General features: G+C 34.9%; 1 protein-coding gene and 1 long non-coding RNA gene across 6 annotated transcripts in view; one reads left to right on the plus strand and one right to left on the minus strand.

The window, feature by feature from the left end:
- Nucleotides 1–3,880, plus strand: part of LOC129484906 (uncharacterized) — a 210,234-nt gene extending 206,354 nt beyond the window's left edge. For all 5 annotated transcript variants that reach the window (XR_010121583.1, XR_010121579.1, XR_010121580.1 and 2 more), the window contains one exon: nt 3,752–3,880. This is a non-coding gene — a long non-coding RNA (uncharacterized lncRNA). The remainder of the gene's footprint in view (nt 1–3,751) is intronic.
- The window catches only part of BMT2 (base methyltransferase of 25S rRNA 2 homolog), a 116,347-nt gene continuing 96,048 nt past the window's right edge, over nt 722–21,020 (minus strand). The window contains exons 4-5 of the mRNA XM_055283737.2: nt 14,084–14,198; nt 722–3,939 (exon numbers count right to left, since the gene is read on the minus strand). Of these exons, the coding sequence (XP_055139712.1) occupies nt 3,310–3,939; nt 14,084–14,198 (745 nt within the window). The 3' untranslated portion in view covers nt 722–3,309. The remainder of the gene's footprint in view (nt 3,940–14,083; nt 14,199–21,020) is intronic.

A 21,020-nucleotide genomic window follows, 5' to 3' on the forward strand; every position in this document is an offset into this window, starting at 1 on the left:
AAAAGCTTGTATCCATTTTTTTTTTTCTGCTTTTACATCAGAATTTATATTTAGGTTATACTTTTCTAGAGGAATGAACAATACATCTCTCTTATCCACAATGTGTAATTTGCTAGTTTTGTGTTTAAAGCTTTTCTTATTTCCTGTTCTACTTCTGTGAATTAAGGATTTTAAGCCGGGGCAAAACTGTAGCATCAGCAGGTAATCATTCTTGGATACAGATACTAAGTACACATAGCATGCTTGTCTTCACTCTTAGGTCATAAGCTCCATGAGAGCAGGGGACAATGATCACTCCAATCCTTGCTGCTTTCCCCGCATATATAGCACATGGCAGAATTCAAACATTTGTTTAATAAACAACAACAACAAAAAACCTTTCATATCACGAGAAAGACATCTGCTGTCCTGAAAGAACTGATAAATTATGTAGCTTACTTTAAAAAAAAAAATGTGATATGGTTGACATACAATAAAGTAGAATTTATGCTGTTGCCCTGCTTCTGCCATAAACATGACAAAACATGACAATGGGAAGTCACTTGAGTTCTCTGGATCTCAGTGAATAAATTTATGACATTAAGGGATTTAACAAAAATGAAACCCAGTTGGAAAATTGTACAAGTCACTCAAGTTCTAAATTGCTTCCCAATGCTGAAATCACTTAGTGAGATACATCGAAGACCACAGAACTTTCGGTTTACAAGTAACAGACAAAGAATACTAGAAAATTTAAAATTTTTAATAAATGTGCTTTGTTCACAAAATGTGAAAAAATACAACAAACACACACGTACATTTTCAGGTATGCTACCTCCCACCACTTGGCAAGTATGGTAAAACCACATGATCTAGTCATGATACTGAAGAATCCAACCAAATGATTACCATTTGTTTTTGAAACAACCAAATTATTCTGGAGAACCAGCTGTGAATGTGACAGGAGGCCTCATAACTTCTTTATATCCAAAATGGAATAATTCTTAGGAGTACCCATACAGTATTAGAAGGCCCTATTAACTTCCACTTGTTATTACATACATGATCTGGCATCAAGCTGCAATGACTGCTTATACTTCAATACTTATACACTGAATTGGCTTTGGTGGAATGTGTATCAGTTTAAATCTGTGCCAACCTAATTTGAATAAGCTGAATTTACAGTAACAAATGATATAAATTCAAACAAATTTATACTAAGTGGTAGTAGGTTTTATAAAGAGACTTCCTCAGAGTACTACGTAAAATACATCATGCACACTTTGGAGCATAAGCAGAATCAACATCTGTAAACAATCAGAATTTATAGCACCAACATTTTAGCTGTAACACAAAGGCTGACTCCAGGGTCATACTACACCAGCCTTTCAAAAGCGCTGTTTTCATTTACTTTCAAAGCATTTTCATTTGGTGTATTGTTTTCTTTGCTCTTAAGGTATTTACCCAAATCAAAAAGCAAACAGTATGGTAAAAGGTACTACCAAAATAGTTCAAAATAGTTCTGTACTATCCTCAACACAGTGCTTTTTTTTTTCCCCCTTCTCTTGGGGAAGCTATAAGACATAATCCTGTAGTGCTTAACTGGAAAGAACAGTCAATCCTAAATATGAAAGAATCTTATGCTATTGAAAGTAAATGAAAAATTTTGAGTTACTTGTGGCATATCTGAGCAACCAATATTTATTGCATTTAATCAACTGACTTTAAAAAATTACAATCTTGTTACTTTCATTAATTTAGCATGTGAAATTTAATTAGAAATACTGGGTACATACACTCAACCATTTATATCATAAAGGATAAGTTTTATATTTCTAAATAAAGTTCGACATTCAAAGGTACTACGGCAATTCACAATAAGCACAAAAACATCAGCTTTACCAGAGTAAAGAAGTGCAGTTTATGAAATTTAGGATCAACTATTGAAAATGCAAGTTTCCTTTAAAAACATACAAACATACGCACAACATTAACCATGAAATCTGAAACTGTGATATTTCAGTGCAAAAACCTCAGTATGAGGTAATTTTAATGTAATAACCACTTGAAAAAAAAATCCACACAGTGGCACTCTTAAAAATGATAGCTTCCATGACAATTGCTGGCTGACAAGACAATGTGGACTAAACGTTCTTAACTGTTTAAACTAATCTTGTCTTGTTTGGACATATATTTTTCCCTAATCATTTGCTTCTGATTCAGAAACACAGAAAGGCATTTATTAATGTGGAAAGGGAAAATTCCCACAGCCAACTAATTGATATATTCAAAGAAAAATTTCTGATAAAGTTTAGATAGAAATTAATATACCAAAAGGTCAAAACCATTTTATGAGATCACCAACAGAGGGTTAATTTTAGGTTTTTCCATATAATTTGAAACTTGTAGTGCGGCACCTCCTTAATGGAAAGGTGAGGACCCTATCAAAGTTGGTTTCAACAGAACATAAACTCTCTTCCAAGTGCAAACCCTTTCAAAAAGGTGTTTTAGGTCATTATTGAGTATTACATTGTTCCTTGCTTAAATAAAAAATTTTGTAAATGAAGCCTAAGTTTAAGAAAAGTTAAAAGTGAACTCTCAGGTAAATATACTTCACACCAAGGCCCAAATCAACAAGAAAGTTATGAAAATACTACTTTGGCAATGGTGTTTATTGGATAGGGCTAATAAAATTAGAATACACACTTTGGGGGAAATCTCTCCCCCAATGTCTGATGCTGTCAAATGAGCTTTTAATAGAAGGAAGAAAGAAAAAGAATTATCACCAATTACAAAAAGTTCAGTAAATATTAGATCAGACAAAAAAGGAACATAAAATGACTTTCTGTAACATCACAATTTTAGTTAAAGAAAAAGATAAGTGCATCACAAAAAACTAACCGATCTATTTTTCTGTATCACATTTAACTTGTGAGTCATCAAAGTGCAATCTACAGCTTTCTACATCTTAAAGTTTTCCATTCAATGGTTTATAGTCAACATTGAAAAGTTGAAAAGGAAAACATATAGCAAATTATGCTTGTTTTCACAATAGCACTAAAGAGAAAAAGGTACCTTTCTATGATAGTGCTAAATGCTAAAGTAACAGTAGTTTCTGCTATGACATCAGTCACTCTGCATGAAACTTTAAGCTTTCTATAGAAGAATAAATTTTAAAATTGAGAAGTAGAAAAAAATAGCAAACTCTGTAAACCTCTGCATTTCTTTTATGCAAACCAGGTTTTCAGCACTGAGTTCATGTTAGTATTTCCAATTGGTGTAAGCAATTAGTTTAGGAGCCTGGACTGAAAGGGGCTTTTTGCTTCTATATTAACTTAAAAGTAATATGGGGTCCTCAAGCTCATAGAAAGGAATAGAGCTGGCTTGACTTTCTCCAGAATCTGAGTCATATGGCGCATCAGGGAGTTCTGTGAAACCATATGCTAGTTGTTCATCTTCTATATCTGATCGAACATAGCAGGAAGGGTTAGAATATTCCTCATCTTCTATACTGTTGAAATCTTGAGGAATATATAACATTCCTGGGTAGTTCCTACTAACCAAGTCACTTGTGGTTTTTAGAGAGATTTTCCTAAATGCCATCAGATGCATATGTGAAAACTTTGAGTACTTGAAGCGTTTAAAGCCCAGGGACTCTATAGCAATCTTCCAGCTTTTCATCATCATAGCATGACGGTTCTGATGGGAGGAATCAGGTGTGATGATTAGTAATAAACCATTTAACACTAACAGTTCATGGGCTTTCTTGCAGCAAATCCATCGCTGGTAAGGAGATGGAAAATAAGAAAGAAGGAGAGAGAAAACAACCACATGGAAAAGTTCTCCAGGAAGAGAATCAATAGGGTTTTTCAGCTGCTTCAAAAAAGCATCTATAGCATCCTGTGCAAGCTGGAGTGGTTGCTGAAGCTGTAAGTTCAGGAAATCACATTTATAGACACTCTGCAGAAACAGAAAACAAGGCATATTAAGAACTTCAAGATTATTTCCACTTTAATACATAGACTTTTCAGCAAACCATTTCACATATCATAGTAATTCCAGCATTGATTATATATTTTTCCTTTTAAATTATTAAACTTGAACAGATTTCTTCAACCACAACTTTTACAAAAATCTCAAGTCCAAAGACCTGCTAATCATCATTTAAATGTATATTTTTGCTTAACAATTTAAAATGGGAAATAAGTGTGTATTTTGGGTTGGGACTTACATGAATTTTAATTTGGGTCGGAGTTTACAGGAATGACTTATTTCTATTTACATTCACAGTTACCAAAAACAAGCTAATATAAAAACTCTAAACAAGAAATACCATGAAATAAAGATGAATCAAATAAAGAGGATAATAAAAGAGGCATTATAAAATTTGTACAAGCAGAATGATTCCAAAACTTAAGTTCTTTGAAACCGTTAACTTTAACCATTTAAAAAGTAACCCTCAACATTACTTTTATTCTATTAAAAAGTTAATCCCTGGTTTGGAACAAACTAAATTTAGTTAGACAAATGACCATGGGAAACAATACAACTAAAGGAATAAACAACATTATATAATTTGCTAAATCTTAAAACTATGGAAATGAATCAGAATAAGAAAGCAATTTTAAAATTAGACAAAAATTACTCTATCATATACCAATAGTTATTAACAAAGATATGACCTAATACCTTAATCCCTCACTCATGTTAGTGTATATACAAGCCAGCCACGTAGTCATCTGGACTGTTTATTACGAAAAGTGGTATGTAATGTTCTAGTACCTGAAAAAAAGATGCTTTTCTTCTTCCCTTAAAGGCAGCTTTATTGATGTATAAATGACACAAAAGCATAAGTCTGATAAGTTGTGATGTATTTTTATACTCATGAAACCACTGGCATGGTCGAGTTAATGAACAGATCCAACACCCCATAATTTTCCTTATTCCCCTTTATAATCCCTTCTCTTCCCCTGCCAGCAGGCAACCATTGAAGTTTGTATTTCCTAGAATTTTATATAAATAATCATTTTGAGATTTTTCTTGCAGGTATTAATAGTTTATTCCTTTTTAAGTTGCAGAATGGTATCCCATTGTATCAAGGATGTACCACAGTTGGTTTATCCATATACACCTGTTTATGGATATCTGGGTTGTTTCTAGTTTTTGGTTATTACAATTCAAGCTGCTGTGAGTATTCCCATTCATGTGTTTGAATCAACATTCTTTAATTTGTCTTGGGGAAATATCTTGGGTGGCTAGATCATACAGTAGGTGGTGTAGTACGTTTAATTTTTAAATAACTCCCAACTGATTTCAAAAGTGGTTATGTAGTTTCATGTTCCCACCAGGAGTATGAGAGTTCCAGTTCCTCCAAATCCTTATCAACTCTTGGTATAGCTAGTCTGTTTCATTTTAGTAATTGTAATAGATGTGTAGTGGTATTGCGATTTTAATCTGCATTTTCCTAATGAGTTAGTGATGTCTATCATCTTTTCCCGGACTTATTTGGCATCCAGATATCTTCTACGTTAAAGTGTCTGTTCAAATATTTTGCTCATTTAAAAATAATTGGGTTGCTTTAAATTTTAAGTATTTTCTTACTGGGTTTTGAGAGTTCTTTATTTATTCTTGATGCAAGTCCTTTATTATATATGACTTAAAAATATTTTCTCAGTATCATGTGCCTTTTCATTCTTTTAACAGTGTCCTTTGAAGAGCTGAAGTTTTTAATTTTGATGAAGACTAATTTATCAATTTGTTCTTTCTTAGATGTTGTTTTCAAAGTCAGACCTAAGAAGTCTTTTCCTATCCCAAGGTCATAAAGACTGTTTTTCAAAATGTTTTCCTTTAGTAGTTTTATAGTTTATGGCTTTTTCATTTAGGTCTATGATATATCTTGTTTTTTTTTTTTTGAGATGGAGTCTCACTCTGTTGCCTAGGCTGGAGTGCAGTAGCGTGATCTTGGCTCACTGCAACCTCTGCCTCCTGGGTTCAAGCGATTTTCCTGCCTCAGACTCCTGAGTAGCTGGGACTACAGGCACACACCACCATGCCTGGCTAATTTTTGTATTTTTAGTAGAGATGGGGTTTCACCATATTGGCCAGGCTGGTCTCAAACTCCTGACCTTGTGATCCGCCCACCTTGGCCTCCCAAAGTGCGGGGATTACAGGCATGATCCACCGCACCCGGGCAAGTTCATTTTTTTTATATGGAGTGTGGTATGGTCTGAAGTTTCTTCTTTTGTATATGGATACCCCTTTGTTTCAACACCATTGTGGAAAAGACTATGCTTTCCATCTTGGGCAAAAATCAGGTATCTAAGTTTGGGCCTATTTGTGAACCATCTACTATATTTCACTGATATTCTTGACATCAATACCATGCTGTCTTGAATACTGCAGCTTTATAATTTTGAAATCAGGTAGTGTTACTCTCCAACACTGTCCTTTTTCAAAGTTGTTTTGAGCTATTATTCTAGGTCCTTTGAATTTCCACACAAATTTTAGAATAAGTTTTTCAATTTCTACAAAAAACCCCACAAGAGTTTTGATGAGGACTGCACTGATTCTATACAGACAGGGTATCACTCTGTCACCTAGGCTGGAGTACAGTGGTGTGACCTTAGCTCACTGCAACCTCCACCCTCTGGGCTCAAGCAATCTTCCCACCTCAGGCTCCTGAGTAGCTGGGACCACAGGCGAGTGCCACCACATCTGGCTAATTTTTCTATTTTTTTTTGTAGAGAGGTTTTTGCCACATTGCCCAGGATGGTCTCAAACTTTTGGACTCCAGCAATCCACTTGCCTAGGCCTCCCAAAATGCTGTGGTTACAGGTGTGAGCCACTGCACCCAGCCTAGGTCATCTTTACTTTCTCCTAATTTGTGGTTTGCAGCATGTGGATTTTTCTACTTTTGTCAGATTTATAAGCTACATATTTCATATATGCTCACATATAAAATAAATATTTCATATTTTTGATGCCAGAGTAAATGGTACTGTTGTTAATTAAAATTTCTGATTGGTTGTTGCTAGTATATACACACAAATTTCTGTATATTGATCTTGTCTCTTGCAACCTTGCTAAACTCATTTTAGTTTTAGGAGCTTCTTTGAAGATTACACAGAACAATCAAATAGATGATCGATGACACCTGTGAATACAGCGTTACTTCTTTCCAATGTGGATGCTGTTTATTGCTTTTTCTTGCTTTATTGAATTGTTAGAACCTCTAGTACAAATGCTAAATAGAAGCTGTAAGAGTAAACATCCTTATCTTGTTCTTGTGAGAAAAGCATTTTTCTTTCACCATTAAGGATGATGTTAGCTGGAGATTTTTCAGATACCCTTTATCAGGTTCAAGAAATTCCCTTAAATTTCTGAGTTTTTTTAAATTTTCTTTTAAATAAGGAAAGTCCAGATGTTGAATTTTGTCAAAGCTTTGTCAAATGCTTTTTCTGTGCCTACTGAAATGATCAAATGACTTTTCCTTTTTGAGTTAATATGATAGATTGTTTTTGAATTTTAAACCAATCTTGCATGGCTGAGAAAATAAACTTGGCCATTATATATTATCTTTTTAAAATACCTTGCTGGATTCAATTTGCTAAAATTTTGTATAGAACATCTGTATCTATATTCATAAGGGATATGGATCTATAGCTTTGTTTTGTAACATTTGTCTGATTTTGATACCAGAGTAATGGCCTCACAGAATGAGTTGGGAAGTAATCCATCCATTTCAATTTTATGGAAGAGAATATATATAATTGGTATTATTTCTTCTGTAACTATTTGGTAAATTTTAATATGCAGGCATTAGTGCCCGGAATTTTCTTTGTGGAAAGGTTTTAAATTGCCAATTCATAATTTCTTTAATAGATTTAGGACCATTCATCTTATCTGTTTCTTCATGAATAAGCTTTGGTGGTTATGTCTTTCAAGGAATTGGTCCATTTGGATTGTCGAATTTATTGGCATAAAGTTGTTCAAAATATTTTCTTATCCTTTTCATGTTGATAAAATCTGTCATGATGTTACCTTTTTCTCTTCTGATCGGCAGGCTAGAGTTTATAAATTTTACTGATCTACTCAACTAGCTTTTGCTTTCATTAATTTTCCCTATTTTTCTGAAAGTTTTCTATTTCATTTGATTTCTGCTCTGATCATTATTTTCTTTCTTGTACTTTGGATTTAATGCTCTTTTTTCTTCTAGTTGAAAAGTTGATGTCATTGCTTTGAGACTGTTATCTAATAAAGGTGTTTAGTGCTATAATTTTCCCCTAAGTACTACTTTTGTGACTTTAGTGACATCTATGCATTTTGATATCTTGTATTTTTATTTCAAAAAAGTTCTAATTTCCACTGTGAATTCTTCACCAAGTGTTCAGTATACCTGTTCTAGGAATTATTTAGAGGTGTGCTGAAATCTCTATAATTTTATCAATGTTTATGTTTCCTTGACAGTTTATCAGTTTTTGGTTTACATATTTGGAAGCTTTGTTATTGGGTGCATAGACCAAGTTTGGTTTAGGATTGTTACGTACTCTTGATGAGCTGACCCTTTTATCATTATGGAATGGTCATTTTTATCCCTGATCATATTCTTTGCTCTGAAATATACTTTGTCTAATTTTAATGTAGCCATGCCAGCTTTCTTTTCCCCATCTTACTGCTTTCACTCTATTTGTGTCTTAATAATTGAAGTACATTTCTTATGGGCAACACATATTTGGGTCTTGGCTTTTTTCCCCCCAATCTGCCAGTCTCTGTCTTTCAATTGGGGCATTTAGGCCATTTCTATTTAATGTGTTGATTGATGTGATTAGGTTTTAAATCTATAATCTTGCTGTTTTCTACTTGTCTCACTTGATTGTTGTTCCCTTTCCCCTCTTCCTTCATCTTTTGAGTTAACTAAATTTTTTATGATTTTATCAGTCTTGTTGGCTGATTAGGTATAACTCTTTTATTTTAGCAGTTGCTTTAACTTATCAGTCTACTTTCAAGCAATATTATACCACTTAATGTATAAGAACCTCAAAGTACTAATATTATCACAGTGGACTGGTTCCAGGAACCACTGTACATACCAAAATCCACAGATGTTCAAGTCCCTTATACAAAATGGTATATTTGCATACACCCTATGCATATCCTCCCATATATTTTAAATCATCTCTAGATTACTTATAATACATAATGCAATGTAATGCTATGTAAATAGTTGTTGTGCTATATTATTTTTATTGTTGTATTGTTATTTTTATTTATTTATTGAGATAGGGTCTCCCTCTGTTGCCCAGGCTGGAGTGCAGTGGCACAATCTTGGATCACTGCAGCCTCAACCTCCAGGGCTCAAGCGATCCTCCCATCTGTCTCCTGAGTAGCTGGGACTACAGGTGTACCATGCGTGGCTAACTTTATTGTTTTTTGTAGAGACGGGGTCTTGCTGTGTTGCATAGGCTGGTCTCAAGCTCCTGGGCTCAAGCAATCCTTCTGCATTGGCCTCCCAAAGTGCTGGGATATTACAGGTGCAAGCCACCATGGCCTGCCGCAAATATTTTTGATCTGTGGTTGACTGCATCCACAGATGTGGAATCCAAGTATATGGAGGGCCAAGTTTATTTCTGATTCTCTCATCTCACCCTTTATGCTATTGTCATAAATTTTCATTTTATCTATATTAAAAACCCCTGTCTATATCATTATTTTTGCTTAAGCTGTTGTATTAGTTTGCTAGTGCTGTTGTAACAAAGTACCATGAACTGGGTGGCTTAAACAATATGAATTTTCTCATAGTTCTGAAGGTTTAGAAGTCTGAGGTCAAGATTTTGGGAAGATTTCTTCCTTTTGAGGGCTGTGAGGAAGAATCTAATCAATGCCTCTTGCCTTGCCTCTAGTGGTTTGCTGGCAATCTTTGGTGGTCTTTGGTTTATAGATGCATCTCTCCAATCTCTGTGTTCATCTTCATGTGGCGTTCTCCCTGTGTGAGTTTCTGAATTAAAATTTCTCCTTTTTATAAGGATACCAGAGTCGTATTGGACTAGGGGCCACTGTAATCACCACTGTTTAATTTGATTACCTCTGTAAAGCTCCTATCTTCAAATAAAGTCACATCTTTAGAGTTAGAACTCCAACGTATCTGTGTTAGGGTGACACAATTCAACCTGAAGCAATGGTAAATTATCTTTAAAGAGCTTAAACAACAAGAGAAAATATTTTTAGCTGTATAGTTATCACTTCTAGTATTCTTCATTCCTTTGTGTAGAGCCATATTTCTACCTGGCTAAAGCACTTCCACCTTAACATTTCTTATAATACAAGCTTGCTAATATTGAATTATTTCAGCTTTTACATATCTGAAGAAAGTCGATTTCATCTTCATTTTTGAAAGACATTTTGGCTGGGTATAAAATTCTAGGTGACTTTTTCTTTCAGTACTTTAAGGTGTCTTTACAATTTCTGGGACCTTTTAAGACTTTATCACTCGTTTTGGAAGTTTGATTTGATGTTCTTTGGTGTAATTTTCTTGATGTTTCTTTTGTTTGGGGTTTGTTGGGCTTCTTTGTGAGTTTAAGCTTTCATTAAATTGGAAAGTTTTTGGCCATTTTTTCAAATCCCCCACCTTTTGGGGGATTCCAATTATGCTTATATTTAGCTGCTAAGATTTGTATCACTGATGCTCTTCTATTTTAAAAATTTTCTGTTTCATTTTGGATAGCTGCTATTGTTATATCTTCAATTTCCCTCTCCTTCTGCAACATCTAATATGCATTAATCCTATCCAGTATGCATTTTCACATCACACATTATAGTATCTGTCTCTACAAGATAGATTTGGGTATTTTAAAATATCTTCCTGTTTCTACTTGGCTTTTTATACAGTTTTGATTTTTTTTAAGTAATAAAACCATATTGAAGCATAACACCTATAAGGAAAGAATATAAACTGTGTAAATGTTTAGCTTAAGTAATTTTCCCAAACTGGTATTATCTCTATTTTAATGTCCCTGTTTCTGTGTCAGTCAGTTCAGGGTTGGTCGTTGTTGGCTAATTTATCTCCTCACTGTGGGTCCTATTTTCTTGCTGCTTTGCATGGCTGTAATTTTTTTTGGATGCTAGACATGGTGAATTTTACCTTGGTGGGTTCTACGTAACTATGGATTGCTATAAATATTCCTGAACTGTGTTCTGGGATGTAGTTAACTGGAGACAATCTGAACTTTTTGGGTCTTGCTTTTAAGATTTGTTACATTGGATTAGAGCACTAGTGTTTAGTCTAAGGCAAATTATTCTCCATTATTGAGGTAAGACCCTTCTCTGTGTACTCTATTAAATGTCTGTGAATCTTGAATATTCCAGTATGGCTGATGGGAACAGGTACAATATTAATACTTCTCCGTGCGAGTGCTGGCCACTGTAACCTCTAAGCCTTTCGGACAGTACCTTATCCAGTCTCATGTAGTTTTCTCATATACATGTGTGCTGATTTGTACTCAGCTGAGTATTCAAAGGGGACGTTTTGCAGGCCTCTGGAGTTTTCCCTCTATGGCTTTCTTATTTTCAGTAGACCATTCTAGAAACTCTAGCTGCCTCAGTCTCCTAGGACTCACAACTCCATCTTCACAACTCACGGAATCACCTGAACTCTGCTTGGGTTTCTCTCTGTGCTATATCCTGGAAACTCTCTCAAGGCAATATCCTAGAGTAACTGTAGGACTTGTCTCATTTGTTTTCCATCTCTGAGATCACTGTCCTTCATTACCTGATGTGCAGTGTCAAAATTATTTCAAATATTTTGTCCACATTTTTGTTGCTTCAAGTGGAAGAGGATAAAGCTGGTCTATGTTATCCCATCTTGGCTGGAAGAGTAAATCCCTTTACTCTGTTTTAAAATTAGTTATAGGATTCTGAACTGTGAAACTCTGATTCTACTACTTAAGTTATGTATAGCAGTCTTTTGTCTTTCCTGGTGACTATACAATTCAGTGTTTATAACCCTATCCATACATAGATTTAATATTAAGGATCAGATCAAATGGTCATGATGTCTCAGCAGTCCCTGAAGAACCTCTCTCATGTATGTCTTGAGGAAGGAAGGGAAGATAATCCATGCATGAAGCCACTTGGGCTTTAAAACTAGTTCCTGATGGCACAGAAATTCTCTGCAGTGGTAAGCTAAGAACAGTGATTTTATAATAGAGAAAACGAAAGTAGAAGTAACAGTAATGGTTTTAGGACTTGCTTGTTCCTCAGTGTTATACAGATTTAATTATGCTTATCAAAATGATTCATCATTAAAGTTTCATATGAAAGTTAAATCTTCATGCAGGAACTTATCAGTAGTAACAACAAACATTTATTTAGCAGGCACTATATAAGAGCTACTATGCTTGGTGCTTTAAATACTTTCTCTTTTTTTCAAGAAAACATTACAACATCCTATGAAATGTGGTCTACTACTAACCCCATTATACACATGAGAAAACTGAGGATCAGAGACTAGAAAATGGTGATGGAGAGGTTCAAGCCTAGGCTGGAAACATGATTCTATTCTTTTATTTAAAAAAGTATTAAATCTACTAGGCACTCTTCTAGGTACTGGGAATACAGCAACATAGGGAAAAAAATCCTTAATAACTAATACTCTAATCCATACTTTACAAAATGTGTGTTAATGTTATTTTTAAATATTTAAATGCATTTTGTAAAAATTTTTGTGTCTAGAGTTCTATCAAGAGTAAAATGGTAAACATAAATTATTTATATCAGAAAAAGATTTTTTTTCCAGAATAACATTAATGTGCCTACTTTAGAGTCATCTATCTTTAAAAAATGCCTTTAACACAAACTCTTGGCATCACGTGATTAAGGTAAAAGAAAGTTCAAGCTGGCTGGGTGCAGTAGCTCATGCCTGCAATCCCAGCACTTTGGGAGGTTGAGGCAGGTGGATCACCTGAGGTCAGGAGTTCGAGACCAGCCTGACCAACATGGTGAAACCCTGTCTCTACTAAAAATACAAAGTTAGCTGGGCGTGGTGGTGCATGCCTGTAATCCAGCTATTTGGGAGGCTGAGGCAGGAGAATCGCTGGAACCCGGGAGGCATAGGTTGCAGTGAGTGATCACGCCACTGCACTCAAGCCTGGGCAACAAGAGCGAAAACTTCATCTTAAAAAAATGTTCAAGCTGATAAGGAGGTGATCCTGCTTCACTGAATTGAAATGATAGTGTCATAATAACTGACCCATAGGAAATGTTCTCAAAAGAAAGGATAGTATCTATCATTTATTGAGTTCCTATAATGTACCAGGCCAAGTGTTAAGTAGTTTCATTGATTCAAGTACAAACAAGCTGGATTTAATAAAGTTCTGGCTGATGCCAAAGCCCTTGCCTCTTTCTACTATTCCATAATGGCTCTACAACACTGTATATTTCAGAAAGAGATGCATTAAAAGAAACTAATAAACCAAATACAACAAAATGCAAAACCCAAACACTACCACTATGTGGAATTCTGTAATCTACTGAAGTTTCTTTTTTTTTTTTTTTTTTAGATGGAGTCTCACTGTGTCACCCAGGCTGGAGTGCAGTGGCGCGATCTTGGCTCACTGCCACCTCTGCCTCCTGGGTTCAAGCCATTCTCTTGCCTCAGCCTCCTGAGTAGCTGGGATTACAGGCGCCCGCCACCACGCCCAGCTAATTTTTTTTATTTTTTGGCAGAGACGGGGTTTCACCATGTTGGCCAGGCTGGTCTCAAACTCCAGACCTCAGGTGATCCGCCTATCTTGGCCTCCTAAAGTGTTGGGATTACAGGAGTGATCCACCACGCCCAGGTGAAGTTTCTTAATTGCAATGATTTTACTCTAACATAGTTTTAGATTATGGCTATTTAGATGATAAAGAAAATGGCTATTTAGATGATAAAGAAAATAAAGACAATATTTGGTTAAATGCTCAATTTTTCACAAAATGTATTTAGTTTTGAAATCTCTCCTTAATGGGTACACAGGAAATACATTTGCTATTTTAGGGATGCAAAGACAGTGCTTTTCTTTTGTAAATATACATGTAAAATATTGAAGTCTGGAAACAAAACTATGCATACCTCTACAGCAGGTACAATATCTATGCCAACAGTTAGAAATTCTTCAAACTTCAGAAATGGGTTAAAGCAGCTGCCAACATCAAGTAATCTGATTTTTCCTGAGGCTTGTAGCAACCTAAAAACAGATATTTTATAAGAACAAAATCAAATATGAGAATATAAGAAATCACATAGATTATCGGTTCTTTAACTTTTTGGTCTCAGGACCCTTTTACACATTTAAAAATTACTGAGGGCCCCAATGAGCTTTCATTTATGTGAGTTATATCTATTAGTAATGATCATATTTGAAGTTAAGATGAACAAGTCTTAAAAATATTCATTTATTAGACTTAAAAAGGATAGTAAAAAAGTACAGCCTTGTTTTATATATATTTACTTAATTTTTTAAAAATTGAGACAAGGTCTTGCTATATTGCCCAGACTGGTCTTGAAATCCTGAGCTCAAGTGATCCTCCAGCCTCAGCTCCCAAAGTACTGGGATTAGAGGCGTGAGCCACTGCTCCTGGCTCCCCCACCCCCAACCCCCATTTTTTAAAAATATATTTTTTCGAGTCTCTAATGTCTGGCCTAATTGAAGATGAATGAATTCTAATATCTGCTTTTGCATTCGGGCTGTTGCAATATCACATGCTATGTAGTCTCTGGAAAACTCCACTCTACACTCATGATAGTGACAGTAAAAAACAAATGAGAATCTGTAACAATATGTAACGCTAGTCAGTCATTCTTACCCTTATTGGGCTATGGTTAAGGAGTTCTCGAATCAGAAAGGCTAAGATCATAACCTGACTCTGACCCTTAACATGTAATATGGGGATAATAGTGGCATTTACCCTTAAGACTTTTTTCCAGAATTAATAAGATAATACATTTAATACTTGACCCTATTCCTAGTACATGGTAAGTGCTCAAAAAGTGGTAGATATCATTGCATGTTATATAAAAAATCTGTATTTCTTCCACTAATGATCTTCCCTAGTAAAAGCAGAATTTGCTATATGCTAAATTCTGTAGTATAGATTCTAGTAAACTGAGTAGCAAAACATTTCTGAGAGTCTTAAAAAATATATACTTCTTATAAATTGAATTTTCTATCACAGTGAAGTATCCTAAACCATTCAAGTTACTTCAACATTATGGAACAATCACCAATAACTTAATCATATCATGGATTAGCTTAATAACTGATCAATTCTCAGTAATATACTTAGCCTATTTCAAATTATTTGGCTTCGCTCCTTGATTTCTTACTTGCATAAAATATACACAGTTTAAAGAACAGTCACTTAGTGAGTGACCACGTAATTATCACTCAGGTCAAGACATAATGACTGCACCCTGGAAACATGACCCTCCCTGATGACATCCCCCACACCCTTCCAAAATGGTAGTCACTATCCTTATTTTAGGTAGTCACTACCCCTATTTTAGTCACTTTTCCTTATTTATTCCCTTGATTTCCTTTTATAGTCTTAAGTACCTATGACTGAATGTCTACAGTTTAGTTTCACACTACATTTTGTGACTTGCTGCTTTCATTTGATGTTATGTTTTTGAGTTGTTTGTGCTTCTACAATTCACTTTTACTGCTGTATAGTAGTATACTTAAGACTTTTATTAGTATGGCATTAAGTCTAAAGATCAGTTAAGCAGAATTAACATCTTTACAATATTCGATCTTCAAATCCATGAACATGAATAGTTATCCATTTACTTAAAAAACTGTCAATAGTTTTGATCATTTTCTCTAAAAAGTTCCCTCACATCTTTTGTTGGAGTTATATTCCTTGGTATTTCCTAGTTTTTGATGCTTTTATTATCTTTTTTCCCCATGGATACATTTTACTTTTTCTTTTAATTTCATTTTTTGTTGTTGGTTACACAGATGCAACTGACTTGGATACAATAGTCCCCCCTTATCTGGTGTTTCACCTTTTGTGGTTTCAGTTACCCACAGTTAACCATGGTCTGAAAATGCTCAACAGAAATTACAGAAATAAACCGTAAGATTTAAATTGCGTGACATTCTCTGAGTAGCATGGTAAAATCTTACACCGTCAGACCCAGGACACGAATCACATCCATTTGTCCAAAGTATCCACGCTTTTTGCATTAGTCATTAACAGGGTATCTTATGATCCTGCTATCTAACAATTGACATAGGCATGGCTTCATGATCTAGGATTACTGAAAGAAGATGATCCTCCTTCTCCTGATGTATGGTCAGAAGGTCAACAGTAGCCTAATGCTAAGTCACAATACCTATGTCATTCACCTCACTCCATCCCATTGTATAGGCATTTTATCATCTCACATCATAAGGGTAAGTGAAGTACAATAAGACACTTTGAGATACCATACTCACATAATTTTTATAGTATTTGGGTAAGTGAAGCACAATAAGATACTTTTGAGATAACATGCTCACATAACTTTTATAGTATTTTGTTATAATTGTTCAATTTTATTGTTATTCTTATTGTGCCTAACTTATAAATTAAACTTTATCATGGGTATGTATATATAAAAACATAGTATGTATAGGATTCAGTAATGTCTGTGGTTTTAGGCCTCCACGGGGGGTGTCGGCATGTATTCTCTGTGAAGAAGGGGTGGCTACTATGCATTATTTTTTTAGATCCAGCAGCTTTAATAAATTTATCTCGATTGCTTATCTGTATATTATTTTGTGTACTCTAAGTACATAAGTTCCTAATCTGTGAAAAATGACATTTGTGTTTCATCCTCTCCTATCACCCACCTACCTATCTTTACCCCCTTACCACTCTGCCGAGGACTTCCAATATGTTGGTAGATAGAAGTGGGCAAGTGGATGGACACTATTAATCTTACATCAAAAGGAACATTCCAGTGTTTCACCATTAAATGTAATAACTGGTATAGGTTTTAATATACTACGCTTGATAAAGTTGAAGTTCCTTTCTTATAAACTTTTATTTTAGGTCCAGGGGTACATGTACAGGTTACACAGGTAAACTATGTGTCTCAGGAATTTGGTATTTAGGGAGTTTGGTGTACTGATTATTTTGTCACCCAGGTAATATAGTTCCCAATAGGTAGTTTTTTTTTTATCCTCTCCCTTCTCTGTCTCCACCCTTAAGTAATCCCCAGTATATGATGTTGTTTCCCTCTTTGGGTCCATGTGTTCTCATCACTTAGCTCCCACTAACAAGTGAGAACGTGAGGTATGTGGTTTTCTGTTCCTGAATTAGTTTGCTTAGGGTAATGACCTCCAGCTCCATCCATGTTGCTACAAAGGACATGATTTCATTCTTTTTTTATGGCTGCATAGTATTCTATGGTGTATATGTACCACGTTTTCTTTATCCAGTCTACTGCTGTTGGGCATTTAGGTTGATTCCATGTCTTTGCTACTGTGAACTGTGCTGTGATGGACATATGTGTGCATGTGTCTTTATTGTAGAATGATTTATAGTCCCTTGGGTGTATACCCAATAATGGGGGATTGCTGAGTCTAGTGGTAATTTTGTTTTAAGTTCTTTGAGGAATTGCTACACTGCTTTCCACAATGGCTGAACTCATTCATGTTCCCACCAGCAGTGTATTAGCATTCCCCTTTCTCTGCAACCTTGCCAGCAGCTGTTATTTTTTGACTTTTTAATAATAGCCATTGTGATGCCTGTGAGATGATATCTCATTGTGGTTTTGGTTTGCATTTCTCTAACATTTAGTGATGTTGAGCATTTTTTCATATGTTTGTTGGACACGGTTGTCTTCTTTTGAGAAGTGTCTGTTCATGTCCTTTGCCTACTTTTTAATGGGGTTGTTTTCTGCCTGCAAATTTAAGTTCCTTATAGATGCTGGATATTGGACCTTTGTCAGATGCATGGTTATATTTTCTCCCATTCTGTAGGTTGTCTGTTTATTCTGTTGATAGTTTCTGTTGCTGTGCAGAAGCTCTTTAGTTTAAGTAGGTCCCACTTGTCAATGTTTTTGTTGCAATTACTTTTGGCATCTTTGTCATATCTTTCCCAGGTTTTATGTCCAGAATGGTATTTCCTAGGTTATCTTCCAAGGTTTTTCTAGTTTTACATTTAAGTCTTTCTAACTGATCTTATTTTTGTGTATGGTGTAAGAAAGAGGTCCAGTTTCAATCTTCTGCACATGGCTAATTATCCCAGCACCATTTATTGAATAGCGAGTCCTGTCCCCCTTGCTTTTGTCAACTTTATCGAAGATCAGATGGTTGTAGGTCTTATTTCTGGGTTCTCTATTCTGTCCATTGGTCTGTGTGTCTGTTTTGGTACCAGTACCATGCTGTTTTGTTTACTGTAGCCTCGTAGTATCATTTGAAGTTGGGTAACCTGTGATGCCTCCAGCTTTGTTATTTTTGCTTAGAATTGCCTTGGTGATTTGGGCTCTCTTCTGGTTCCATATGAATTTTAAACTAGTTTTTCTTAATTCTGTGAAGAATGTCATTGGTAGTTTGATAAAAATAGCATTGGATCTGTAAATTGCTTTGACAGTATGGCCATTTCAACAATAATAATTCTTCCTATCCATGAGCATGAAATGTTTTCCATTTGTTTGTGTCATCTCTGATTTGAGCATTGTTTTGCAATTCTTGTTGCAGAGATTTTTCACCTCCCTGATTAGCTGTATTCTAGGTATTTTATTCTTTTTGTGGCAATTGTGGATGGGATTGTGTTCTTGATTTGGCTCTCAGCTTGAATGTTGTTGATGTATAGGAATGCTACTGATTTTTGTACATTTATTTTGTATCCTGAAACTTTGCTGAAGTTGATCATCAGATCTAGGAGCTTTTAGCAGAGACTATGGGGTTTTCTAGATATAGAATCATGTCATCTGCAAACAGAGATAGTTGGACTTCTCTGCTTCTGTTTGTTCCTTTCATTTCTCTTGCCTGGTTGCTCTGGCCAGGACTTCATGAAGTCATTTTTATGCTTAGCTAGGGTGGTTTTTTTTTTTTTTTGACACAAATCCATGTGGAATTTTATCAAATGCATTCTATATATTTGTGCAGATATGACTAATCTGTTTATGTGGTAGAAAAAATTCATTAATTGTATAGTGTCAAATCAATCTTGCATTCTTTGGAAGGTCCTAAATTGGCTTCTATATATTATTTTCATAATCTGAAGGATTTATTTTATATGTCTGTGTGTGTATAGTCAATTCTGGCTACTTGTGGTCATTTGGTTCTATAAAGTGACCATGAATGTTGAATTAGTGAATGCTGAACAATGGCTCTTACGGAAACTACAGGATTAGGTCTCTGGTCACAACACTTTCATCAACACATACCTTGAATTTATGTGTTTCTGTTTAAAAGCACTGTATTTAATACATATTGTTGATGCATTAACATTGAACTCGTGGCCAACAGCACTATAAGTCATGCCTGAGGCAAGCTTACATAACACATGTATTTTCTTTGTAAGGCACAATACAGCATTCTTGTGCTTAGGAACACTAGATTTCAACACCATATGTGGGGGTTGTTTTAAAAACAAAGTCACCAACAAAAAGCACAAACAAAAAATGTAACACCAAATAGGCTGTGAAAAGGGTGTTTGTGTGAGAGAGCAGAAACAAGGCATAGCTCACCTTTTGGACCTTAGCTGGGAAGTTTGTGTGTAGAATGAGTCAAATTTTTTGCCACAAGTATTGATTGTAGGGTTACAAGTAAGTAAGTTTTAGTAAGTTAGGTAATTCAGAGACAGGGAATTTACAAATGAGAATTGACTGTGTGTATGTATTTTCAGGATTTTACATCTATGTTTATAAGTGGGCAAGTTTGTTAATCATGTTGTTCAAATATTTGATAGTCTTACTTTTTGAATGTTTCCTCAGTCTTCTACCATTAAGGAAAAAAACCCAGAATAATCTCTGCAAATTGATTTAAAGGTATTTTGTTATTTTCATATATATGTTTGTTTTTGCAAAAAGAAACCTAGAAAGGATAAAATAAACCAGAAACTAATAAAACCTCAGAAGATTTGGAACAAGGTGGATGCTTTAAGTATGAGATGGGATGTCTGAGTATACCTTTCATTGTAGTTTTGACTTTTGAAAGTTGTTAATGTTTTACATATTCAAAAAATAAAACCACTATAAACTAATGAATCTAGTTAAACGTCAAATAACACAGAAGGAAAACCAATAATTCAATACCATTTGAGTACACTATTCTGAAGACAATAATCTTGATGGGTAATATTCTAGGGACAAAAAAAAGAACTGCAAAAATATCCTGAATTTTAATGTTTGTTGTTGTGGTGGTGCTGATATAGTCATTTTGAAATTATTTTGTGTGTCTTGAAGAGCTGAGCAAATGGCAAATAAACTACAGTTGCTGAGAGATACAAATTCAGAATGAGGGAATGGAGGGAAAAAACCCTGCAGTGATGGATTAGAATTAGAGGTTTCATAAGAAAGGATGTCAAAGCAGTGACACCACAGTAACAAAAAGCATATCTAATACCCAGAATTTGGTTTCTAAATACCGTTCTCTCACTAAAAGGAACCTGTACTACTTAGAGGAATAGCTTATGCCAGGGTTGAATCAGAGAAAGTATATGGTAAGCCTGGATGATCTTATTGTACAAGAAAGTAAAGCACTGCTCAAACACTATGAAAAGGTAAAAGAAACTACTTTGAAGGCATTTCCATTGGCCTAATTTGGGATGATTTCACCATCATAAGAATGAACTTTAACACAATGATTTAAAATCTGAGTCTACAGGTACTTAAATAAGAAAGGGGGAGAAGGGAAAGATGTTTTTACAAAATAATGCCAACCAATATATTTGAGCAAGATAGAAATTAATCACCATTTTGCAACCACTGTAATAAAAACAACTTGATTTAGGCAAGACCACTAATGGATGCTAAAGCCACTGGTGAAAACAGAAACTTCACTTGGTGTTCA

This window comes from Symphalangus syndactylus, chromosome 6 (assembly GCF_028878055.3).
Source record: "Symphalangus syndactylus isolate Jambi chromosome 6, NHGRI_mSymSyn1-v2.1_pri, whole genome shotgun sequence".
Taxonomy (NCBI): domain Eukaryota; kingdom Metazoa; phylum Chordata; class Mammalia; order Primates; family Hylobatidae; genus Symphalangus; species Symphalangus syndactylus.